The 25,729-nt window shown below is 31.5% G+C and overlaps 4 protein-coding genes across 19 annotated transcripts; 1 reads left to right on the forward strand and 3 right to left on the reverse strand.

Annotated features, from left to right (window-relative positions):
• Nucleotides 1-931: 931 nt before the first annotated feature.
• Nucleotides 932-2,176, forward strand: LOC124432179 (sarcoplasmic calcium-binding protein). The gene is given in 6 exon segments (XM_046980853.1): nucleotides 932-1,118; nucleotides 1,191-1,365; nucleotides 1,460-1,598; nucleotides 1,681-1,763; nucleotides 1,929-1,982; nucleotides 1,984-2,176. Coding segments are annotated over 6 exon segments (558 nt in total). The 5' UTR covers nucleotides 932-1,104; the 3' UTR covers nucleotides 2,077-2,176.
• A 148-nt stretch (nucleotides 2,177-2,324) lies between these two features.
• On the reverse strand, nucleotides 2,325-4,078 carry LOC124432178 (ubiquitin recognition factor in ER-associated degradation protein 1). Of its 2 annotated transcripts, XM_046980851.1 has the most exons (5): nucleotides 3,728-4,078; nucleotides 3,501-3,615; nucleotides 3,275-3,429; nucleotides 2,646-3,194; nucleotides 2,325-2,570 (listed from the first exon to the last, which is right to left on the reverse strand). In XM_046980851.1, exons 1-5 carry the CDS (start codon nucleotides 3,728-3,730, stop codon nucleotides 2,502-2,504), a joined length of 891 nt encoding a protein of 296 aa, XP_046836807.1. In that variant the 5' UTR covers nucleotides 3,731-4,078; the 3' UTR covers nucleotides 2,325-2,501. The 2 variants fall into 2 exon arrangements, with proteins under 2 accessions (XP_046836807.1, XP_046836806.1); XM_046980850.1 differs by having other exon boundaries at nucleotides 3,501-4,077.
• A 463-nt stretch (nucleotides 4,079-4,541) lies between these two features.
• On the reverse strand, nucleotides 4,542-17,264 carry LOC124432176 (adenylate cyclase type 2-like). 15 transcript variants are annotated; one of them, XM_046980842.1, is made up of 22 exons: nucleotides 16,409-16,564; nucleotides 14,387-16,211; nucleotides 12,068-12,290; nucleotides 11,178-11,312; nucleotides 10,812-11,032; nucleotides 10,525-10,681; nucleotides 10,286-10,435; nucleotides 9,619-9,740; nucleotides 9,281-9,528; nucleotides 8,626-8,975; nucleotides 8,063-8,340; nucleotides 7,802-7,978; nucleotides 7,543-7,717; nucleotides 7,399-7,482; nucleotides 7,204-7,315; nucleotides 6,953-7,096; nucleotides 6,767-6,858; nucleotides 6,541-6,664; nucleotides 6,198-6,407; nucleotides 5,800-5,977; nucleotides 5,576-5,711; nucleotides 4,542-5,458 (listed from the first exon to the last, which is right to left on the reverse strand). In XM_046980842.1, the coding sequence occupies exons 4-22, from the start codon at nucleotides 11,181-11,183 to the stop codon at nucleotides 5,294-5,296; spliced, it is 3,129 nt and encodes a 1,042-aa protein (XP_046836798.1). In that variant the 5' UTR covers nucleotides 11,184-11,312; nucleotides 12,068-12,290; nucleotides 14,387-16,211; nucleotides 16,409-16,564; the 3' UTR covers nucleotides 4,542-5,293. The 15 variants fall into 15 exon arrangements, 13 of the variants coding, with proteins under 13 accessions (XP_046836798.1, XP_046836793.1, XP_046836795.1 ...); XM_046980837.1 differs by lacking the exons at nucleotides 12,068-12,290; nucleotides 16,409-16,564 and adding an exon at nucleotides 16,901-17,039; XM_046980839.1 differs by lacking the exon at nucleotides 12,068-12,290 and having other exon boundaries at nucleotides 6,767-6,862; nucleotides 7,217-7,315.
• Nucleotides 17,265-18,804: 1,540 nt separating this feature from the next.
• On the reverse strand, nucleotides 18,805-24,716 carry LOC124432227 (importin-4-like). Its single transcript, XM_046980951.1, has 15 exons — nucleotides 24,554-24,716; nucleotides 24,065-24,151; nucleotides 23,870-23,977; nucleotides 23,621-23,773; nucleotides 23,356-23,541; nucleotides 22,958-23,252; nucleotides 22,689-22,846; nucleotides 22,004-22,601; nucleotides 21,667-21,902; nucleotides 21,395-21,600; nucleotides 20,903-21,243; nucleotides 20,639-20,814; nucleotides 20,356-20,564; nucleotides 19,921-20,231; nucleotides 18,805-19,635 (listed from the first exon to the last, which is right to left on the reverse strand). The coding sequence occupies exons 1-15, from the start codon at nucleotides 24,605-24,607 to the stop codon at nucleotides 19,511-19,513; spliced, it is 3,243 nt and encodes a 1,080-aa protein (XP_046836907.1). The 5' UTR covers nucleotides 24,608-24,716; the 3' UTR covers nucleotides 18,805-19,510.
• Between the last annotated feature and the right edge of the window lie 1,013 nt (nucleotides 24,717-25,729).

Genomic DNA, 25,729 nt, shown 5'->3' on the forward strand with positions numbered 1-25,729 from the left:
TAATAATAATAATAATAATAATAATAATAATAATAATAATAATAATAATAATAATAATAATAATAATAATAATAATAATAATAATAATAATAATAATAATAATAATAATAATAATAATAATAATAATAATAATAATAATATATTAATTAATTAATAAAAATAATTAATAATAAATATATTAATTAATATTATTAATAATTAATAATAATAATATTATTATTATTATTATAATTAATTCTAATAATTATAATAATAATGATAATAAGACTAATAATAATAATATTAATAATAACGATAATAATATTAATATTAATAAAAATTATTATAATAATTATAATAATTATGATAATAATATTCATAATAATAATAATAAATAATAAATAAGATCTATGATTTCAAAAGGTATGGTTCGTAACGTTATTTTATAATACAGTTATTTCATAACTCGTAACAAATGAGACAAAGAACTTTTTACATATATTATAAATGTTACTTAAATGTATATTTTTTTTTTAACGAAGCTTCATACTTCTTTTTCGTCAACGTTCAAATTTAATATTCATTTGTTTTTTCTATTATCTAACGTTTTGATTTTTTCAAAATAATTTCTTTTCCGTATTGACGTGAATACGGTACATTAGAAAATTTATACTGTTTTCCTAAGAAGAGAAAAAGAGACGCATCGTTTTCTTATCTTTACTTTTAATACAAAAAAAAAGATAAACTCATGATTCGTACATTACGGATGGTACGTATGATCTATTTTTCGGAAAAGATAAGATAGATATTTATAAAGAAATTGTTTGTTATGATTTGTTGATTTTTTTCAAGAATAGAAACATGTTTCTTACATATGCAAACGTTAGAAAAATTGTTATCAATAAATTGGAGTCACTTCAATAAACGATGGACGTATTTACGTTTATATAACGAAACGATAAATTTAATTTACTCCAGTACAAATTCACTAATATTATTAAGATATGATTATTTATTTGTTTTAGTTCTATAACTATATCAAGAAATTATATAGCGAAAGAAAAATTCACAATAGACAGGTTTTAATAGCTATAGTTGAAATTGACAGTGATAGTGACTCTAATTATGAACAGGAAAGAGTAAGTAATTTTTTTAGAAAAGTTGATTAATTATTTATTCAAATTAACAGAAAATTTTATTATGGTCTGCAGGTCTTATGGTCAGATATCTTTTTGGAGAAGGAAAATAAGAATTTTGCATATCCATTTAGATGTAAATAAAGATGGAATAATCAATTATGACAACTTCATGCTACAGACTGAACAATTTTCTAAAATAAGAGACTTTTCTACAGAAGCAACTATAGAATTTATAAAGATATTAACAGTAAGTGTGTGTGTGTGCATATTTTTATATCCATATTTGTATATATTACATAAAAAGCTTAATATAAATTTTTATCATGCTATTCTTTGTATAGGACTTGTGGGAAGAATTATGGGGAGAAGTTAATCCTTACAATCTAATCGACATTGAAAAATATATAGAGGAAATGGATCATGTACTTAATGATGCTTGTTTAAAAAAGAAATGTCATAGTTTTTTACCTTTTCTTTTTAAGATATGTAGCTATTATAGGATTATGAGCTCTAAATATATAATACAATATACAGCATTAAATATTATATTGTTTTGATTATCAGGCAATTGATAAAGATCAAAATGGAGAGATCTATATAAAAGAATTTAAATTATTTTTTAAATGTTTGGGACTAGAAAATGATGTAAGTACAATACCTTGTTCATAATATATTACAGTAAATCTCTATATGATGTATAGGGTATATTTTATATTTTATGAATCTATATTATATGAGTTACAAATTTTTTCAAGAAATAGATATTTTTTGAATGATTTACATTTTACTATTTATACTTTTTTTTTATAGCATGTTGTTATATCATTCAACTACATTGATATAAATGAAAATGGAAAACTCAGTTTTGGAAGAATTTGTAACTTTAGGTAGAGATTTTTTTCTTACCAAGAATCATACTAAGCCGAACAAACTCTTTTAGGGCCCTTTGATAGATTAATTATTTCATGTATATATTAAACTGCTTGGTAAAACTTGAGATAATTATAGGATTGTAAGTTTTCAACAATGATTAATAATATTTAAAATGTAAGTTATCGTGTAGAGATTTAATATAAGATTTAGTATCAAGGATTGAATTAAAACGACAAATAGCATAATAACTGAAAAAAAAAATAAGACGAATAAAGGAATTATTTACTTCCTAAAGAGAACTTTTTAACTTAATAAAACAATGAAACAATGTTATAAATTTTAAAAATGTTATTGTATTGACTTAAGGTACAAAGATACATGTATACTGTCAATGGGTGATTGTACAAACGAATACATTTTGGGAATAGTACAATAGTTTAATGGTAAATGTGACCATATGATCCCATGACATAAACTTACAATCGAATTATTCGTTTTCGTATTGCATTATCATTTCCTTGACTTTCTAAGAGAGAAACCTTCTCCGGTGAATGCTTTGAATTCATCTTGATCTTTTACCTATAACGAGTAGCATCATTTATATTCAAATGTTACATGCAATGTCATATGTAATAAAGATGTAATTAAATTTACCTCTTTGTTGTTAACAGGCTTCATATTTCTTAAAAACCTTAAAGTGCCTATTTTATAATCATAATCAGGAATACCTCTTACATAGGCCACTTTATTCATCACCGAGTCAAGCTGAGACGAATCCTTACGCTTTTTACCGTCCAATCTGTTTCCTTGTCCCTTAAATGGTACAAAACCGGTAGGCGTTGGCATTAAATCCGCAGGATCTACATCTTTCTCATTGTTTTTTGTTTCTCTTTCTGGTTCTTTATATCCAAGAGGCGGAGCAAATTCAACATTCATATCGCATTCGATAATGCTAACTGCTGGACCAGGTTTAGTTTCTAATACACACATTTCATATATTCTTTGATTATATTTTATTGCGATAACATCCCCCGTAGTAAGACATGCAAAACTTCTTAAACCATTTTCTAATACTGCTTTTGGATTTGTTATATCTAAAAAGTCTTCTGATTGTGGTTGAAAACGTGAAAATATTGCAACAGGAAGAGATACACTTTCAACGTTTAACAACTCTCCTTCTTCCAGAAGAAGGTTATGCATCATCTGTAAAAATCACATGACTTTTTTTTATATAAAATCATTGAAAAATAAATGTATATATAACATCTTATGAAATATCTTACCCAATAAGGCAAATAGACCTTTCCTTCATCGGCAACGAATTCTAGGACTCCGCAGTGAGTAATTCTATTAGTTTTCTTATTCGTTAATTTGAACAACATTGGATAATTGATATTTAATCTTGTTAATTGTTCTAGAGCCGATGGAGGCATGATTACTAAAAAGAAATATTGGTAATACACTAGTTTATCATTACATGACATCTTTAATTTTATACATTTTACTAACTTTTTCCACCACGTTCTACATCTTGCCTATAAATTCCTGGTAACATCGACACGGAAAAGCACTTGTACTGCGTATTAAAGGGCCGCGGAATCTCCGGAAACATGTTAAACCCGAACTGAAAGTGGAAAGTCATGCTGATGATCAACTTAACCTCTATCTACAGTAAAATCCGTCGAATGCAATGTATGCCTTCTTTAATATCCGGCCCTTCTTTCTGATTATTTTACCATCTTTTTAGTATTTATTTCAGCGATCCGTCTCTCAGCAATTGACAATTAGTTTTCTTGGGAAAATTTTAATTTTAAATCTCAGAGAAAAGCAAAGGAAAAAGAATAACGTCAACGTTGCCACACAATATAAACGCGTAGCAGACGACTTTCATCTGCTCATGATGATTGTATTAATAATACAATGTAATGTCCGAACCATATTATATAAATTTAAACCGAAGTGTCATATAAAACGCAATGGGCACTAAAACGGTCTTTGCATGATTCTCATTATTCCAATCTAATTCTATGACAAGTGCATTAAATGAACAGGAGAAATTTAAGTCAATGCACCGTAGGAATTTATATTACCGATCGATTTTGAAGAACAACGCTCTTACTAATACAAACAAAATTCGGTTTATGAAATGTCTATTATATTACAAAGTTAAATATATTTCTACATATTATTCATATTATTCATTTTTATATTTTTTTCTATTTTCATGATATTGTCAAATATTAATTAATATAATATTGTTAGATATAGCAATATGTATAGTAACGTAAAAAAAGACCTTTTGTTTTTGTAATAAATATTTTATTTAAATTATCAAATAACCATATTGGTCGCTGTTTTTCATGTTAGTTAAAAAATATATACAAAGGATATTTACAAGTAAATAAGTAAACATTCGTCGTTACATTCATTGAATAAGATGAAAAAATAAACATGTTATTTCAGTTCTCGTTGATGATTCATGATAACTTATACACTGAGAAATAAATAAGACATATATATAATTTAAAAATATACTGTTATTAAACAGTATTAATTAAAAAATAATTTATGTGAGTGAGCTTGCATCATTGTTACATGCTTGTACACATTCAACATCTTTGCCAATGATTATTTTCCACTGATTCATTGATTTTTATACTTCAACAACTACATAGTATCTTATCTCTAAATAATATAATAGATAAATCATTTTTTTCCAATTATTTTTCGAATCACGTCAATGATAGAGTACCACGCTAACGATTAGAAAAATAATTAGCATCAAAATACCATTTGTAAATTAAGAGATGATTCTTTTAATATACATTTTGTTAATTATTAGTTACTTATTTTTAAAATATGTATATATATATATATATATATATATATATATATATATATATATGATCTTTTGAAAGGCCAAATAACTATAGAAAATATTGTATATAAATATGAAGAAAAACACAAATGATAGGTTAAATCATTTAGGTTAGGATTTGTTTAAACATTTTGATAGCTATAAGCGTGTGAATGTAAACTCCACTTAAAGAATGAGATAAACTGAACAATCATATTTGTTGTATTCGTAGATTGGACATAATACTATAGCAATTTCTCTATTCCTTAATTATTTATGCTATCTTTCATTCTTCCTGAGCTGTCTTTGGTGTTTGTCCCACTGTACGTTATGATTCTTTTGTGCGTTTTGATATTTCATTCTTCAAGTATCCAAATTATTTGAAGTGAATATTTAAATCACTTTTAAAATCAATTCTATCAAATAATTTCATTTAAATTATAGGTTAGAGACTAGTTTCTTCTATGGAATCTGTTCTCTGAAGTTGTTTCCTTTCGTCAATACCTACGAAATATGTCGTGACATATCCTTTTGGTTTAACCCACGTTTCACCACGTAAGTGACATTTAACACCTTGTTGTTCCAACACATTAGCAGTTTCAGCTGTTACCTGTAACAGTGAATACTGTCATTAGATATACAGTTATCCTTTGACACTCTTATAGGAAGCAGAATTTCTTTATATCGAAATTATCATTTTACTAAAGTCTATAAACGCTAATCAGACCTGTATTTTGCCTGGCAATCCTGTAGTATCCATTCTTGATGCCATATTAACGGCGTCTCCCCAAATATCATAAAGAGGTTTATGTGCTCCAACAACACCAGCTGAAACCTCACCATGTGATATGCCAATTCTCAATCTACAGTTTTATAAAATTCATAACATTTTAATCCTGTATTTCTTTCTCTTTTTTTTTTTTTAATATATAACAAATGATAGTTACATACCTGTATGGTTTGGACGAAACAGATTCGGAATTTATTCTATCTAGGACTACCATCATCTGTGCTGCAAATTCGGCCATAACTTTGACCACGTTGTCACTAGAATTTTCGTCACTTTCTAAGCTATGCATAGAATCGCGACGGTTAGATTCAAGGCCGCAAGCTGCCATGTATGTTGTTCCTAATGTTGTGAAATATATATATATATATATATATATATATATATATATATATATATATATATACATACATACATATATTTTGTGAAATATATATATATACATACATATATTTTGTGAAATATATATATATATACATATATATATTTTATAAGCTGTAGCTTTTAAATGTTAATGATTTAATCGGTAAATAATAAATACCGTAAAAACGGTTTCGAGTACCTGCTATTTTTATTTTTTCAATACGACAAACGTAGTACGGCTCGAATAACAACTTATCGAATTTGCATATGATATCGTTCAGGTCTATAAGGATATTACTTTCGTCGATCGATAGATCCGTTAAGGACGCAAACATTACGGCGACATTATGATGTGCACGATGATACGGTTCATTTCCTTCCGTTCTGTCCATATTTAAGTAGAATTCCGCTGCAAACAGAAGCATTACTTTGAATTGTATTTCATTAACATACACTATCCAACAGTTATCGGATTTTTAACACGATAATAGAACATAGAAAAATATTCAATATATATTTATTAATATTTAAACAATACATACCAACGTGTTCTGGTAAAATATTACGGAGTAATAATTTATTAGCATTTCTCGTGTGAAAAGCTTCGTCCTGTTCCAGCGTCAATTGTCGTTTCCATTGATAGTCTAATCTGCTCAAGTATTCTGCCTGAATAAAGTTCCATGTAAGTAAGAACGAAGAGAAAAGTTATATCACTTTTGAAAAGATGATAATCAATATATCGTAGATTGTCTAAATTAGATAATTCACCTGACGATCAATAAGATGAAGCGAGAATGTGAGAAAGACAACGCTTAAAATGTGTGCCACTCTTGGTTCCAAATATGGATTCCATGTTTCGCCTGACTATCGAAAATATAAAGATAACGTAAAAGGTAGTTTCGTTGAAATTATTTCGATGAATGATTGTTTTAACAATTTAAACGTTATCATTACCTGGAATATATTGCTGCGATATACCCAAACGTTCCACGCATAAAATATTACCATTACAATACCTATCAGTAACTTTAGAAAGTAATGCACTCTTAGGAAGAGGAAACTCGTAAGAATCGCCAAAGAGCAGGTTTCCGTCATTTGCTGAAGCAATGATAACATTTATAACACTAAACACTGTATCCCTTGTTAGATGGTTAGATATTTTAAAGAAATAATAAGTAATTTATATATAATTCTCGTTTACCTACTAAACAATCTTACCCAGGGTGTAGAAATACACTCAAGTTTAGCTGCCCCCACTTGTGCTATACTAGACGTTACGTTATCGCCCGCCAATTTGTCCACGTTTTGACATTCGAACTGAAAATGGAAAATGATAATCGAAATAAAATTATGTTAGAATGCGATCGATTTATTGACTAACTATACCTTCGAATACTTACAATCATATCAAACATAGCACACGTCGCTAACATTATGGTCATTACAAGATAGAGAATTATCCTGAGCAATGCGCTCCAAACAATCTGATCGTAAAAAAATGATTAATGATTTTAATAGTAAAACGTTGATGTTGGTAAACTTACCTTGACGCTCGTTTGATACAGGAAGTATATCAATTTGTTACGAGGATTCGGTACGTTTCCCTCATCGTGTGGATCTTTATAACGATTCCATGCGAAATGCATCCAGGTAAGAGGCATTAGCGTTAGTAGAAACAACATGCTTATCGTATAACCGATGGCCGTCCCGGTATGCCACCTGTAAATACATCGACTGATATAAACTTACCATTACGTATATACATAAAATTCATAGGGTATTACTTTTCAGGAGGTAACGCACTCTGATAGCGTGATCGCTGTTACAAGTGATATAAGACCCATGAAGAAAAGTACGAATACAGCGCATGCGACAAAAAATTTAAAAAGGGGATCTGGCTCGCGCAGAAACGGTATCTCCCAATTCCATTGTTTGTACGTGAGGAAAATAGGATTGATATGTTCCCATCTGGTCCATTGCCTGGAAACACGTTTGTTGTATTTTAAAGAATTATATAACAACGCGCGAATGTTAATCAATAAATTCATCAATTGTTATACTCACTGCCATTTGCTAAGCGGCATCTGCTTAATTGCATTTTCCATTTCCGCATCTGCAGCTTTAAGCATAAGATGATAGTCCCTCAAACAGGAATCCATGAAGTGAGTTCTGCGCCTGTAACTACCGGCAAATACATCTGCGTGATCGCTAGTCGGTGAGGTCAATCGTCTCCGTGCACTTGACGATACACTTGGTCGTGCACTAGTCAAGAACTTGACGTAATGTTTATAGCCTGGTGCCGAAGTATCCGGTGTAATTACCGTCAAGGTGTTCTCGCTGTTCTGCAACAAAGTTCGCCTGTCAATGATACGAAACGTTCAAACGAAGTTTCACCGAAGAAAAAGCCATTAAAGCACAAGGGTAAATCTTCGATGAACCTCATTTGTTTAAATCCATCAAATTGTGCTAATAATGTCGATGAGAAAAAAATTTAATTTGTTCAAATTCGACTCGAACCTCCGAAGAGGTTCCATAGAACAAAATATTCAATTTCTCTCCGATATTATTTCCATGATTAATGTATTTTTTTCGTCAAGAGAAAATTCATATCACTGAATAACACACACCTGCATTAACAATGTATCTGGCGGAACGGGTGTAATTAAGTAACTGCGAATGCCATATTTATTAAGAACTTCATCGTTCAATACTTCAACTGGTACGCAGTCGTATTCGGTGGCATTAATGAGATCCAATGTCTGTTGAGTAACATGAACCTTTCCAGGTTTACCAGTTTGTTCCATCTTATTCGCTATCACAACGTCTCGCGACCATACATCGTATTGCCACTTGTTCGCGCCTAAAATTCCGGATATTATATTCCCCGAATGAACACCGATTCTCATGTTAACATCTACACCGCTCTCTCGACGAACCCTGGTTCTTACTTCTTTGATAATCCGTATCATATCGAGGCCTGCGGAATAATGCGGTACGATTACGTATTATTACATTGTATGTCTGATTACTACGTTAATATTTTACTACAATTAACAAAAAGTCGTATTAAACACAATTTATAATATTAATATTTATTACTTGGTAAATATATTTTAATGCATGGATGTGTAATACCGATACATAATGATTATAAATTAAAATTTCATTTAAAGGAGGTATAAGATTGTTGAACGAAAAACATAACAATGTAAAAACAATTTATGTATAATATACGTATTAATGCATAATTATGCAGTAATTATCAGGACTTCATGTATTTACCTAAATCGACGCAGTTTTTGGCGTGTTGCGAGTTCGGCGTGGGCACACCGCTGACACAATAATAGCAATCGCCCAAAAACTTTATCCGTAATACGTTATGCCTCTCGGATGCTTCGTCGAAACTACCAAATAAGTCGTTTAGAGTTTCGACTAGTTTTCGCACAGGTAACGAGAGAGTTAAGCCAGAAAAATTGACCACGTCGGCGTACAAAATGGAAACGTTATTGTGCGTTTCGACGCAGAGATCACTGAAAGAGAAATAATATCAAGAAATCAGTTTTTGTAACATAGACATTTTTTTCTTTTTTTACATGAAAAATTTTTATCGTAAAAATTACTTTCGTGGTCTTCCTTTCGGTGGTGCCTTTTTGTGCTCTTCCATAAATTTAAAAATATCCCGAAAGTCCTTCTTTATTCTTGCGGCTATGTGCTGGGGAAGAATACTCCGTGTAAGTTGTTCCTATAAAGAAAAGAAAAGAAAGAAAGGAGAAGAAGAAGAAAAAAAAAGAGAAACACATTGTTCCGAAATCGATTTTGGTTTTGCATTATATTAAAATTGCTTTTCATCATCTTTTATACGATCTTTTTGTTTGACGGTTTGGTATCGATACAGTGTAGTCGAGCGAATGAATAAAGAGAGAAACATTGACTATTCATATTTAAACATTTATATTCATAACAATACTGTAGATATCGTAGAGGAAAGGGGAAGCTTTTCATACGCTGTTATCATCAACACTAGGAAAAGAGAAACAAAGTTCGAACACACATTGTGTGTTCTCTAAATATCTACAGAAAAAATGTAAAAATAGATTATTATCTAAATATCCTACGGTTAAAATTTTAAACACGTATTTTTTCTTTTTTTCGAAATTCTTCAATTATTTCGATTAAATTTATTTTCGCGTGATAAATTTAAAATGCTTTAATACTTTTTCTTTTTTTTTTCTTTTTTCTTTTTTTGAAAGACTTCAAACATATTTGAGAAAATCCTGTAAGCAATACCTCTTGATCCTTTTCATAATTTAGCTTCAACGTCGTCTCGACGCATTTTCGACGATCCAGGAAAGATCGTCGTATGACGACCTCATTCATGAATCTAAAGTAAAGACCCAGGCCATTAACGCAAACGTAATATATGGCGTCGGTGGTTATCTGTAACGTAAAGAAATTTAACGCAATTAAGTTTTCATTAATGTAATGTATGTGAATATAATTTAAACAGATGTTGAAAGAAATCTCACTTTGCTAATGTAATCAGGTGTATTCCTATAAGTGATGAGGAACAGAGTAACTAAGTAGCACATCGTCGCTGTAATGCCGAGCACGAAAGCGTGCAGATTTTCCGTTAGTGGTAGGAAGACGTAACATGCTAGTAGCGTGTGCGTTGCGTATGTAGGTCTAAAACAAGGAAAGAAGATCAGAATTTTCGAGAGACTTAGATGAGGAATAGTCTATCGAATAATTTTGTCTTGCCGTCTAATCTAAAAAAAAAAAACAAATAAGGGAAGGAAGAAAGAAATTTTTTTACCGTATCGGTGCTATATCTTCGGTGTATGCAAGAGTGTAATAGAGTGGTACCATAAGATCACCGATCACCAAGAGCGTGACTACCAAACACGAGAGCAAAACTGGTAAATACGTATTCTTCGCGATGATTTTTGATCTGAATGAGAGCGCTATCGTGGGACAAAGTAAGGCGCCTATTATACTGTGGACTATCACGTCTGGAAAGCATTCTTCGATGTTTACCTGAGACGAGAGAAATGAAAAGGGAAAATCGATAAAAAAAGGAGTTTGCAATTCTCGAAAGTGATATTACCAGATTAGGTATTAGATTAGATTATCTAGCACTTATTGTTAGATATAAGGCGTACCTGCATGTAGATATACTTACCATCATGATTAACACGAAACAATAGACAAATCCCAAAATTATTTCGACCAGTACGAAGAGCGAGAGGTAACCATATTGAAGTCTCCTTTGATAGCTGGTATAGAGTTTTTCCAAGTTTTTGTATTTGAATTGTTTCTGAAAAGTAAAATGTCGCGATAAAATTCTATGCGACGGCAGTGATTTAAAATTACTGATAGGATTAGTACAGATAATTCTACTTAACGGAAGCTACAATTAGATTGACGAGTGTTGATTTTTGAGTGAAACGACGAGTCTATTTATTGCTTTTTAAACTTGCGTAAAAAAATATACAAAAAACTCATTAATACGTTGTCTGGTTATCTATAACCCAAATATTTTCTTTCGTCCGAAAATATAAATTCTATAGGAAGACATACAGAAATAGGAATAATAAAAACTTTCTGCAGAAAAAGAAAAGGAAAAAAAGAAAAACAGAAAGAAAGAAAGAAATAATTGTCCTTTTGCGTTTTTATCTGTCGAAATAGAAAAAGAAAAAAGAAAAATTGAAATTATGATAAATTCTCTATTATGATTTTGACGATTAGGTTTTTACAAGTTATAGTTAAATGCAATGAACATTTTTTTAACGATTGCGGTATAACATAGAAAAGATATAACTAACAGCTCGATCGTAATTACTACATTACGATCTACTATATTAAAATTCTGATACTTCTCTTGCAATAAGACGGAATGGTAGTTCAAAAAAAGTTACAGTTCGTTTTGTACGACGAGAAAAACTCGGTGAAATCGTTTCGGTTCTACCTAAACTCTCTCTCTCTTTCTCTCTCTTTCTCTCTCTCTCTCTCTCTCTCTCTCTCTCTCTCTCTCTCTCTCTCCCCCTTCCTCTCTCGTTCTTTCACTCTTACGTATAAATCTTTCCTGCTTCTTTTTTTATTATTTCATTAAAACATCCAAAGAAAAATAGTCATATTGGTAACACATAACGGCACTCGCGCATCGAAAGAAACGAATTGACATAGCAGTTCTCTCGTTGTCTTCTCTCTCTCTCTCTCTTTCTATCTCTGTTTTTTGTGTGTCCCTCGCAAAATCGAACGAGTATGTTAAGAAGTCCGCGAGGTGCGTGATAGCCTGTAAGAATTTTACAAAAAACGAAAATGCGAATTTATCGTTCGAAAGTCGACAAATACCAATCGTTTTCAAACGTTTCTAATGAGTCACTTTGCTGGTTTTCTTTTCTTTTTTTTTCCTTTTTTCTTTTTCTTCTTTTTTTTCTTTTCTTTTCTTTTTTTCTCTTTTTTTCTTTCTTTCTTTCTTTCTCGTAGACGTAACGTAAACGAAACGAAAGCACACGGATAGGAGCGCGGTTCACGGAGCTCTGCCGGTCGAGCTTTCAACGAATATATATGCGAAAAGCTTCTCTGCGTTTCGCGCGTGCGTTTTCGTATAATTTGCTGCTACTTGCTGAGAGCCTCTCGACCCGCTGGATATTGATCTTCAATTTCAAATAGCTTCGAACCTCTCTCTTTCTCTTTCTCTCTCTCTCTCTCTCTCTCTTTTTTTCCCTCCCTCACTCTTACTAACTCTCTATCTCTGGTTTCTCTCTTCAGTATAGTTTTTTTCGATCTTCCAAAATATAATATCTTATATAAAAATAAAATGGCTTGTTTCTTTCACATTAATATATATTATGATAAATAACAATTTCTAATCTTTAACTGTTAGTGATATTTCTCTATAAGAGGGGAAGAAAAATTGAATGTAATATAATAAACTATATAATAAATCAATTGAAAATGTTCGTAGCTCTTAACTGCATGTATCTATGACTACTATCGATAATAATTGGAGTTGATAATATACTTTCGATTGCACATAACTTCTCTTTTGTATATGACTTTCCTTTTTGGTTTCTTTTTTTCATATGTTTCTTTTTTCTTTTTTTCGTTTTCCTTTCTTTTTTTTTTCGTAAAGTTCAAAAATAATAAATATCGATCCGTAAGAAAGTAGCATGACGAGCAACGTGATTGATATAGATCGAAATATTTAAGAGAAAAAAGAAAAAGATATGAGATGAAAGAAATAATCGATAAAATGAAAAAAAATACATTAAATGGGATCACATTATCGTTGAATTTCATCCATCTATGATTGAATCGTTTGACGATCTATTTAAAAAAAAAAAGGCAACTTATCTCATGTTAACACTTCTCGAGACAATTAAATTCTACTGTAAAAAAAAAAGAAATAAAATAGAAAAAGAAGAAAAAAAATGTCCCTTTCCCGTTCTATCAACTAAGTCGGGTTGATAATGAAGAGGTAAGAAATGAAGAAGAGAAGAAAAAGAAAGAAAAATAAAAAGAAAAAGAGTACTGTAGTTGATCGTATATCATGTTGCGCTGATCGAGTTATCGAATGCGCGTCTACTGATACGCGAATCCGATAGGCGAAGTAAACAACGTGCGTGCGTGCGTGCGCGCGCTCGTGTCTTCTTCGAGAAGAAATCTTTTTTTGTGTTAAACTCGATTACAAAAAGAAAAGAAAAGGGAGGCAAAAATGCGATATGACTTCCGGCTACCAGACATTTCCTTCATATACGTGAACGTAACGTTCTTATTGGAGCAAGTAAACTGAGATATCTCGATTTCTTTTCGTTTATCGATTAAATGGTTAAGAAGAATCGATGTAAGCGATAAACGATCTATGGGTCAAACCGTGATTCAACCCCTTCTGGCGAATCAACTTCATTATTCATCGAAATGATATTTATATTATTATTACTAACTTTTAGCCGAAAAAGAAAAATAATATCGTATAGACGAATAGATAGAATAGATAAAAGAAAATCATGCCAGATGTAATTCGAGGCAATCGATTTTACTTCGAGCGATATTTTGTGTCATTAAATCGAAAACTGTTGACTATTAGAGTACGTGATATACGTAAATATAAACAAAATTATTTAATCAAGGACGGGGACGAGGAGTTAGGAAAGCGGTGGGGTCGGAGCCAGGTTCGACATCATACGCGTAACATTAAAATTCTCGTAATTCTTATCGCATTAAAAGAAAATATAAAAAGGTCGTCTCGAGAAGTGACTTGTAATCGAGAGGCAGTAAAAAAAAAGAAAAAAAAAAGAAAAAAAAAAAGAAAAAAAAAAGAAAAAAAAAAGAAGAAAAAACTTGTCGAATATCGATCCTATCGATCGTATTTTAAATCGGACTCACTCTTAAACTGGACCAAGTCCATTCGTCGAGGCTGTTGGGCGAGACGACACGGCCATCGTCTACATTTTGAAGGGAGGTCAAGGATGCTCGCGTGACCAGCTCCACGTCCATTTTATTATTCCTCGTATAGGCGCTCTTGCGATCAGCCGGAAGACGACGATAATAGTGAGATGGTGGTAGTGGCGGTGGAGGAGGAGAAGGAGGTGGAAGAGGTAGAGGAGGAGAAGAAAGAAGAGAAGGAGAAGAATAAGGAGAAAGTGGTGGAGGAGAAAAAGGAGGAGGGTGACGATGAGGAGGAGAAGGAAGAGGACGACGACGACGACGACGAGGATGACGATGATAATGACAATGACGACGACGACGACGACGACGACGACGACGCCGATGACAACGGCGACGGCGTCGCGATTGCTCCATTCATCGCGTTTGAGTACCGCGAAGCAACTGATTCACCCCAGTTTTTGTCGAGCACCGAACCGATTGTCAAAGAGTTTATCACGATAACGGGAAATGGGCCACTCGAGGAGTTGCGCCCTTTTACCGGGGCTTTCAAACTCCTCTACGCGTTAGAGCGAATGTATTGTTACGATAAAACTCTTTGGTAAAGCACCTTTACAACCTCCGCAAATTAATTAATTTCCATTTTTTTCTTTTTCTTATCTCTTCTCTTCGATCGATCCTTTTACGTTCTATGTGTCTTATAACTGTTGTTTTTTTTTTTAATTATTTTCCTTTCTTTCTTGTCTCGTTTCAAATTGTGCTTTACTACATTTATTTTTCTTTATCAGTCCAATTCATTAACATTTATAACTTATTTAACAAACAGATATATACTATGCGAAATTTGCATATCAGATCTTGATAGCGTGTAATACGCACACTAAACCATTTCTTTATTTATTTGAATACGAACAGTTCGAAAAACAACAGTTTTTATTTATTTATTTATTTATTTATTTATTTATTTATTTTTTTTTTTTTTCTCGCGAATATCATTAAAATGCACACTGTTAATATTTCCTTTCAGAGGACGATTTATAGTAGTTCTCCGCACGGTCTCAACGTATTCATTCACAGCGAATACTTTGAAAGTCACTAAAAAAACTTTTATTTTTCACGGAAGACGACGTTTCGTACTTTCTCACATTCCTCGCCTCAAATATGAATCAAGGTGGAAAATATATACATATATATATATATATATATTCTTTTTTTTCTCAATATCTTCCTTTTCCTTTTTCTTCCTTTGATCACTTTCGAACGAGCCTTATCGGTGTCCTTCTATCTCGACGAAAGTCACACTTTCTCCCCGAGCATTCTCGCTTCTGCAATTCGCATTACATGCGTGTCTCCTTCCGACATGACTGTTTCATTTGATTTCGTATTCCGTATCTTCACCGCATATTTCTTCACCGCAGATGTACATAAAGTTCATTTCGTATTTTAACTAAGCAGCTATATGAGTTTTATACGTATGAAGTACGTGTCTTCGAAGAAAAATAATTAATCGTCGAAGCAAACAGAATCGAAAATCAAATTGATTCTTTCTTCCAAATACGCCTATCTATATACATATACGCATATATATATATATATATATATATATATATATATATATATATGTGGTAAAGATATATATAATAGACGTGTGATTAAAACATTCGAAAAATGACACGATTACTTTACTAAGCTTTCGATCAATGCGGACATCCTTATTACATCCTGTTCGCGTTCCTCCTTCGTATACGGACGATAGAATACGAATAATTCTATCCGGTACCTTTCCGGTCCCCTTTTACATGCCAAAAGTGGACTTTCTATTTGGCTGAAAAAAAGAAATATGGATCGTTCTCTATTCGAACGTAACTGTTTTATATATAACGAAATAGATAAATATGTTTCCACCGAGTCTATTTGCGTGTCATGTAGATGAAGAAAAAACGAGAATAGGTAAATATATAGAATAGGAAGAAAAGAAAAGCGTATGTGTGCATATATATAAATCTGTTCGAGGTAACTTACATACGATAGATGTTGGTATTTATTATCATCGACTTCGATACGTTTATCGTAGCCTCGAAGAAACGTTAGAAAAATGCTAATTAATCGTGTTAGGATTAAACGGTCAAAGTACGAGTTGGATTTTCAAAGGATCGATCGCGATTTCTTGGCGTTTCTCTTCTCGATGACAAAGTGGTACGTGTTGCATTAGTTTTGCCGTGCGCCGATTGGTAGAATCGTAAGTTGCGAACGTCAATGGAAAAAAAAAAGAAAAGAAAAGAAAAGAAAGAAAATGACAATAAAGAAACTATTTATTTATCCAACATATAGGTTAAAAATTGGTCGATATCACACCGACGCGTTTATCACTATTTTTCTCGTTTTTTCTTTAGAGATTTATTATTAATTAATTAAAGTTTTTATTTTACGGGAAACGATTGATCGATGACACGATCCTTCTCTGTAATCTTTTTAAATCAAATAAATTGTACGATGTGAAGAAATTGTACTAACCGGAATGACGATGATCGACGAACGATGCCGCCGAAACGCAATCGAACACCGTCGCGTGGCGTTCCGGACTATCCCGAACGGTCGACTAAGCGTTCTCATCGAAACGAAACTTTCCATTGGAATATGTGCTAGCTCGATATCTTGTTAGAGCGGTGGCCTCTACTAGTCCGACAGGTGTGAACCAAAGGAACGCCCCCGGCTAACGGGGTCTGATAATTGTATGTACGTAGTCCGTCGATTCTTTTAGAAATTAGAAGTGAACGCACCTTCTCTTTTTCTGTATCATTTCAATAATCAATTATATCGTCACACTAGAATTTCCTTTTATTATTCTTTTTTTCTTACTCGTATCCAATCGTTTTCTATTTTCATATTTATTAAATAATTCATTCTGTTCGGATCGAAAAGAAATTATTTCTTTATTAATTCGTTTCTTTATTAATTCTCAATTAGAAAAAATGTTTGCGTTTAAAATGTAAACCCAAAACGTTTTAGATTCGCATAATATATTCCATGTTTCTTTTTTTTTTTTCTTCGTATAATTCAATGCGTGCAAGATTTATGACGACTTTGACATTTAATGGACGTAATATGTACTTTTGTCAAGACTCTTCCGATGGTAATAAATTAGATTTTAAAATCGAAAACGCCTATATATCGCTTTACAAAACATTAATGACATTATTTTTTAGAACTTATTTCTTTTCGTTTCTTTTTTTTCTTTTTAACGATCTTCCAAACATTTAGAAACTACATGATACGATTATAGACCATGTCGTAGTTATCACATCGTTTGTATCCTATTATAACGATAATTAAAATAATAATAATAAATAATCGTGATGACGACAGCCTAGAAATTCTTCCTTCCTGTATATTTTTTCCTTCGTAAAAAGATTAATCGCAAAATATGATATTACATTTCTCTTATAATTTTCTTTTCTTTTCTTTTTTTTTTGTTTTTGTAAACGGAACGTAATTTTCGTCGAAATATATTATATAAATGTTTGCAATATTATTTGAGTAACGTAAAAGAAAGGAAAATTTGGTCTCTTCAATTTAAAAAAATCGACTAACGTACGTTGCTTCTTGTCCTTCCTTTCCTCGTTATATTTCCCATCGTCCTCGACATACACCTACGACGCGACGTCTTTTTCATTCGAGTCATGCCGGAATTTTCAAGGACGCGCTGCTCGATGCGATGACTAATCTCATCGACGAACAGCACCGATATCGATTCAATTGATACGATATGATGAAGTTTTTCATTATTTCTTTCTTCTTTTTATTTTGTCCTCTCTCTCTTTCTCTAGAAACGATGAACGTCATATATTATTTCTTAGAACGATGCTTTGAAAATTTTTTTCTCGATCATCGCGATACGACACGATCGATTATCCTTGTCGGTAAGATAGGAATCTTTTTTAACATACAGATCGTCCTTCAATACTTTTCGTTCTCGATCTAAAGATCGAACATATATATGTTCTTTTCATTTATTTACTTTCACTGCAAACTCGTATGATTAATGGACGTAATTGTGATGAAATTTATTTAACAAGTACGCAAATAACACACGATATCGAACACTTATTTATGAGCTTTTTCGTTAACGTCAAAGGCGAATGATCTCGGTATGACTTGGAAGAATCAACTGAATAGGAGAACGGGTTATCTTTCCCTGATGATAAAAAATCGATAGCATCTCAAAATCGTGTATGTATATGTCCACGGAGATATGTGTAATATATATATATATATATATATATATATATATATATATATATATATATATATATATATATAGATAATCGTATACAAATATGATTCATTTTGAAGTAATCGTGTGAATAATTTCTTCAAGTAGAACATTATGAAATCTTGTATGAAAACGGACAATTAAATTTATAACAAGCACCCAATCTAACGTCTTTATTCGTCGAATTATACATTTACGAGTATTATGTGTACGTGTGTCTGTCTATGTGTGTGTATTTATACGTTTATGCATTATAGAGTACTGCTCTCTTTATTGAATACGTTTTGATTATAGACAAATATAATGCAAAATTTATCGTAATAACGCCTCTAACGTTCCTGCTCTTCCAATATACGTTTATTGAATTGTTTCATTTGATTCATTTTATAATGTAAATTTTATCTTAGAATAATAGCACCTTTACTTCGGAAGATAGAAAAACAAATAAACGACGTTACTCGATGCCGAAATTTCATTTGACAGATATAATATAATATTTCTCTTTAAGATACAAAATATTTCAATGTTATTTTCTATATTGTATCGACAATACAATAGCAACTAGTGGACTTAAAAAAGGGCAAAAAAAAAAAAAAAGAAAAGAAAGAAAAAAGAAAAGCTATATTACTATTATTGTAAAATCTGGCCATATTCGCTTTACGATTGTTCTAATAATAAATTTATAAGATGATTAAGTCACTATGATCGTAAATGTAAATTGAAGAGATTTGTAAACATTGCGTCTAAGTCTTAAAACGATACTAATTTGCGAAAACAAAGTGTGTATTTCGTGCATAATGCCTTAAGTTTATGTTAATCAAGTGAAGATTTGAATGTAATTGAAATATAACTTAGGAAAACATCTGTTGAATATTTGTAGCTATCTCTGGTGGTAATTCGGTGTAGACAGAATTCCAATCATTCGGGAAATCTCGTTGGGCAGATCGTACAAATTCCATTACAAGGCTTTTTGCTTCTGTTTTAAGAAAAAATAACGATAATGATTAATGACAAGTAATAATATTAGAGTTATGTGAATTCCATTTATCAATATATATATATATATATATATATATATATATATATATATATATATATATATATATGTATGCATATCAATATATATATATATATATATATGTATGCATATCAATATATATATATATATATATATATATATATATATATATGTATGCATGACTATTATATAATAATATTAATAAATTATTATTTATTAATATAATAAGTTATTAAAATGTACCATCGTCGGTAGTCTTTCCTTCTTGGAGCACGCTGATTGCAACTTGAAGTAACGGACGCATGTGAGGTTGTAATATATTATGACCGGCCTGATATAAGGTTAAAATACTTCTAAAGACAGCCTTATTTTCTTGAAAATCTTCTTTCAATGGTAATTGACTGACGAACACCGGAAAAACTTGGTCCAATGGCAAAATTCCATAATTCACAATAATCAATCGTGCTATTGCACCTACAACGTTATCTCGAGCACCTACGTGCGACTCTTTAGCAATAGCACTTGATAACACTTGTAAAATGTCAGGATAGTGGCTATGATATTAATAATGAAGGAATATTATATATATATATATATATATAAACATACAAATATATAATGGTACAATGTAGTTAAAATGTAAAGAACGAAGTTTATTAAAATTTATTAAAAGGATACGAATAAACAGCATCTTTACCATGGAAGGCAAGTTCACCGATTCCAAATATTGCATTATTACGAACATCAGCATTAGAGTCATTAGTAAACTTCAAGAATGTAGGAAGAAGTTGCGGTACAAAGGCGGTTACAGCATGTTCAAGTCCGGAAAAACATTCGGAAATCATACCAACTGCAAAAGATCTTTGCGCATCGGATTTATTTTTTTTCTATAGAAAAAGAGAAATTAAATTGTATTAAAAATTAATAAAAAATTATAACAAAACATGCAGCAGAGACTCACCGATCTTTCTATAAGCATTGGTAAGACTACTTGAAAGTAAAGAGCAAAGTCTTCAGAAGAAATGGCTTTTCCAAGATTCGAAAGTACATCACCTGCACATTCGACTAACAGTTCGTCTTGTTCTGCCTCGATCTCTACGCCCTCTCCTTCTTCTTGATCTTGACATTTAGTCTTACCTTTAAAAATAAAAATCATAAGAATGACATCGCATTATAATTCTAAAGACAACATTACAAGACATTACATTTATAAAATTCACTATACCTGACATAATATCCGTTATGCAATTCATAATAGCATATTTATGACCTTCGCCAATAACAACATCAGATTTTATTTCTTTAAGCAGCTCCGAATATGCATCCAATCCACACATGGCTACTGTTCTCTCATCGTCTAATCTTATCAATTCTGATAGTTTTGGAACAAAAACTGACAGAGCCTTAAATAGTGACTGTCTGCCTTCATTAGAATTAATCTTGGAGAAGTTAATACAAAATTGCAACAAAGCCTCTATAGCTGCCTTTCGAATATCTTCTTGAGGATAATTAATTAATTTAAAGACCTCTTCGAATGATTTCTCAAGATATGGCAAAAATGCTTCCCTATAGCAAAAGAAATTTCAAAATCTCTTGAAATGTCACGTTTTTCAAAATTTGTCAAATATAATATATAATATATTTAAGTTATTAAATAGATATAAGAATTAAGCAAGTTTACAAAGCAATTTATCAATATAAAGTATCAAAATCTTACTCCGTATATTGTGCAATCTCTTTGAGTGCCACGATTGCCTCTTCTTTTTCTTCAATATAAGCATTTTCTACACTATAACCTGCCACATCGTCGTCATCCCCATCTTCTTCATTGTCCGTGTTTTCTATATCTTCTTCATCATCATTCTCATCGCTAAGATCCTCATATATCGGAAAAGCAGTTGTTTCATCTTCTTTAAAGTGAGGCTGCGAAAAGTATACGATACTTGACGATAGATTTAAACATTGATGCATACATCAAAATATACTTACCACTATACCTTCAGAACTTTGTATACTGTTTATTGCATATTCGACAATTTGAGGCAATGCCATAGCTATTTCTTTCTTCATAACTGTACTAATCGAAGCAAATAAGCCGTAAATGGATTTTCGCAAATCTGGATCTTCGGTTTCCTTCAATAATTTCAATCCAAATTCAAGAGATCTAGTAGCGAGAGGTGCAAAATGCTCATCCCCTATCGTTCTAGCAATTACTCCAAGAGTATCTGTAATTTAAATAATACGTGCTACATATTATATTATAATATCTGCAATAATTTGATATCATACATCATAAAGCTTTACGTAATATGACTTTTAAACCAACCAACAGCTTGAATTTGAAGACACATAGTTTCGTTTGTTTGTTTTTCCGTAAGGTAACCATTAAGAATAGAAATAATTTTTTCAAAATAAGGCAACATGTGTTCCTTACTAGCATAGGCTGCTGAGCCAATGGCACTAAGTGATAATTCTTTTACGTGAACCGAAGTTTCTGCGCTTAAAATTTCAAAAAGTCTTTCCATCAAAGTAGGTAAATATGGTAACAAACTTTCATTTAAATTTTCACAGAACATTTCAAGAGCGTAAAACATTCGATCGATCGACGGCGGTTCTTTTTTCTCTTGTCTGATGAGGGAACATACTTGACCAAAATATTCGAACAACACAGGTAATAGTTCAGATGAATACTGGGATATATCTGGTTGTAAATGTTCGGAAAATTGTCCGAGAGCAAAAAGAGCAGCATTTCGTACGACAGGTGCAGGATCGGTTATTCCTTGACAAATGCAACGCAAAAAAGATTCTAAATACTTGGTACGAATATGCTCGGAACAACCTTCAGCAAGTACCGCCATAACTAAATGTGATGATTTTTTTGCATAAATATCAGAGCCTTGAAGACTTGGTTCAATGTGTTTCAACTATAAGAGAAGAAAAATAGGAACATTTTTATTTGTAATCTTTATACTTGTATTAAGATTTTGTATTAAATAATTGCATATCCATACCAAATGTGGAATTAGTTTTTCAGGAGGCAAATGCAATGCTAATGTATCTAATGTTTGAGTTGCACAAGTAATAGGTGTATTATCTTCATTTTCTCCGCTGAAGTAGACTTCCTCGTTATCATCATCAGGACGAGATGACATAAGTGTAAACAATGTATCTATAAATAAATGTATTAGTCTATGATATAAAAGGAAAAAGTTGGATATATATATATATATATATATATATATATATATATATATATATATATATATGGATCCGTTCCTACCAATAATTGGTTCGACCAATTTGTGTTTAACAAGGGCCTTTTTTTTAGTTCTTGCAAGCCAGCCAATAAAGCTGATTGCTTTAACTCGAAGAGGGTCCGATGAAGATTTATTACTGGCAATAGCGAGGCACATATTAATAAGTGGCTTTACATGTGGTGCTATTACGCTAATTTCATTTTCGCATAACTCATCTAATAATTCAAAACATGTCGTAGCTTTATCTTCGTCAACTGCTGCTAATGCTTGTATCGTTGCCATTACCTGTGGCATCATACGTTGATAGGCATTTATCATCTAAAAGCACAATTATCATCTATGGTTACAGATTCGAATGTCTATGTAATAATAATAATAATGTATAAAATAACATATATAAAATAATCTATTTTGTACGTACATTCTGATTACCTTCAACCAAAGGAATTAAATTTTGTAATGTTTGTATGACATAGTATGCAATAGGATTTCCTAAATCTTGAAGATTACTTAGCGTTTGAGAAAGAAGAATGACAACTGATTCTGCATAAACGAAATATGCACTTGGTGCTATCTCTGTCATAGTTGCCAATGTATACATACCTAACTATAATTAAATGTCTTTTATCAATAAAACAAGTTTATTAAACACTAAGTTCATTAAACACCAAGAAAATGATAATTACCTCTTTGTCAAATGAATTCTCACTTGTAACTAATTGCTGTACAAACCGCAAAACTTCTGGCCAATCGTTATTAGGTAGTTCATGTTTAACTATAATACCTATCAATTGAACTATAGCATTTTTTACGAATTTTTCTGGTTCATTACATAGTGCCTAAGTAAAAGAGTAATCGAGAATTGAACAAATATTCCATTAACTTGATTAAATATGGAATATAATTTTTAATTAAAAATAACGATATATACTTACTGGTAGAATCATTCCTTTGAAATCAGTACGTATATTCTCTGGTAATTCTGTCCAATGTTTTCCTTTGTTATAACGCTTTCGAAGTAAAACTGCTGCATATTGCCTGATCTAAAGATATTTGTTGTATATAATATTTGTCAACTCCAATGAATATGCTAATATACTTAAGATAAACAAAAATACAATATTACATACTTGTGGGTTTGCAGAAGATACAACGAGTTGGCATAAAGCAGGTGTACTTTCAGGTTTCTTGAATGCTTTTCGAAGTTCTGCAGTGCCCTATATATAAGAAATTTAAGGTACATGAAATAGATACTTTATGTTACCAGTATTCCTTAGGATGACTTATAGGTTATATAACCTTTTCCGAATACAATTATTTTCAATTTCAGGAAATACTTTACAAGAATACTTACATAGATACTTATTAAGATATATAATTTATAGTTACTAGAAAGAAAAGGTTAAGTACATTCAATTTTTTTTCTAATGAAATCATACAACTTTCACCTAGCAAAATTTTTTTTATATAAGAAGAAAAATGTGTTTTAAAACAAATAATTAATATCAATATATGATAAATCTTAGAAAATTACCATACTTAGAAATTAACACGTGTTTTTACAGTGTTTTTAGATATATTAAAATTAATTGACATCTTGTCAATTGATATATTCATACCTCTTGTATAGTAGCATTATCGGCTACGAGAAGCTTCAATAGTATTTGCTCCATTAGCAAATATCAACGTAACAGTAAAAAGATTCTTTTGACAAAAATTAGTAATGAAAAGCACGGATTTATCGCTACCGCTAAAACGATTCGTTAATAATGTCCGCACGGCGCTTTTCGTGCACATGCGCAATGCGGACCAATCATGTCCAAGGAGAGTACTTACCTTTAATATAATTTCCAGTTGATATCGATGTAATTTTTATCGAAGGATTATGTGTTACATTCGCATACGTACATGTTATCATACAAGGAACTTAAATAAAAGGACTTTCGTTACTTTTTTTTTATTTTGCTAACTAACTTTTATAACAAGTCGATGAACTTAAAATTACTTTTTTTTTAAAACTGCGTGCCTGTATAATGTAAATCACATGAAGGATGTAATTTGATTTCGTCTAAGAGTACCACATCATCGAGATCAGTTTATTATTTTAGAGCGATCTCTCTCTCTCTCTCTTTCTCATCAACTAATCTCCTCACATCTCTTTCTCTCTCTCTTTCTCTCTCTCTCTCTCTCTCTCTCTCTCTCTCTCTCTCTATTCCTCTCTTTCTCTCTGTTTTTTCCCTCTTCTTCTTCTTCAACCATACATCGTCCTCTCTCACGTATGCCGCTGCGAAAACACCTTGAAATAATGCAGTCATCTAACAGACTCTTTGGAAGTCAGCTATTTTAAAAATTCACCCAACGGAACTTCCTAGAAATATATCGACGTTATCGGTTCTGCTTTTCATACTTTTCTCGAAATTGCGTTTTCGTAGAAAAAGAAAAAGAAAGCCCATGAAATAAAAGTTCACGTCTCGCATTTTTGTTTCTTTGGAAATCGACGAGCAAAAATCCGATCCAATCCGACCAACCTCCTATTCTGTCCTCTCCTATTCTATCCGATCTGAAAGAAGCCCACTTAAAGACAGTGATGTAGCTGTCGTCAGGCTCATTGAGTGACTTCTCTTGCACCTCGTGCACATAACGCGTTGTATGGTCGGTCGTGCATTTCGAACGACGGCTTACAAGGAAGGAGTTGCATTAAATCGAATATCGTCGTACGAAAAAAAAAAGAAATCTCTGCTAGCTCTCTTGTTCACTGATCGAAGGATACATAAGTAGGATGTATTATTAAACTT

The sequence above is a fragment of the Vespa crabro genome, chromosome 24, assembly GCF_910589235.1.
Source record: "Vespa crabro chromosome 24, iyVesCrab1.2, whole genome shotgun sequence".
Taxonomy (NCBI): Eukaryota; Metazoa; Arthropoda; class Insecta; order Hymenoptera; family Vespidae; genus Vespa; species Vespa crabro.

Coding starts and splice junctions, on each gene's coding strand:
- LOC124432178 (XM_046980850.1), bottom strand. CDS start 3,633: ATGACTTTCCACTTTCAGTTCGGGTTTAACATGTTTCCGGAGATTCCG. Junction 3,195..3,274: donor AGGTCTATTTGCCTTATTGG/GTAAGATATTTC, acceptor TGATTTTTACAG/ATGATGCATAACCTTCTTCT. Junction 2,571..2,645: donor AGCCTGTTAACAACAAAGAG/GTAAATTTAATT, acceptor TACTCGTTATAG/GTAAAAGATCAAGATGAATT.
- LOC124432176 (XM_046980837.1), bottom strand. CDS start 14,803: ATGGAGCAATCGCGACGCCGTCGCCGTTGTCATCGGCGTCGTCGTCGT. Junction 11,033..11,177: donor GTTTCGTGTTAATCATGATG/GTAAGTATATCT, acceptor CTCTCGTCTCAG/GTAAACATCGAAGAATGCTT. Junction 7,979..8,062: donor ATGCCGCTTAGCAAATGGCA/GTGAGTATAACA, acceptor ACGTGTTTCCAG/GCAATGGACCAGATGGGAAC.
- LOC124432227 (XM_046980951.1), bottom strand. CDS start 24,607: ATGGAGCAAATACTATTGAAGCTTCTCGTAGCCGATAATGCTACTATA. Junction 23,542..23,620: donor AGAATTCATTTGACAAAGAG/GTAATTATCATT, acceptor ATTTAATTATAG/TTAGGTATGTATACATTGGC. Junction 20,815..20,902: donor CATAACGGATATTATGTCAG/GTATAGTGAATT, acceptor TTATTTTTAAAG/GTAAGACTAAATGTCAAGAT.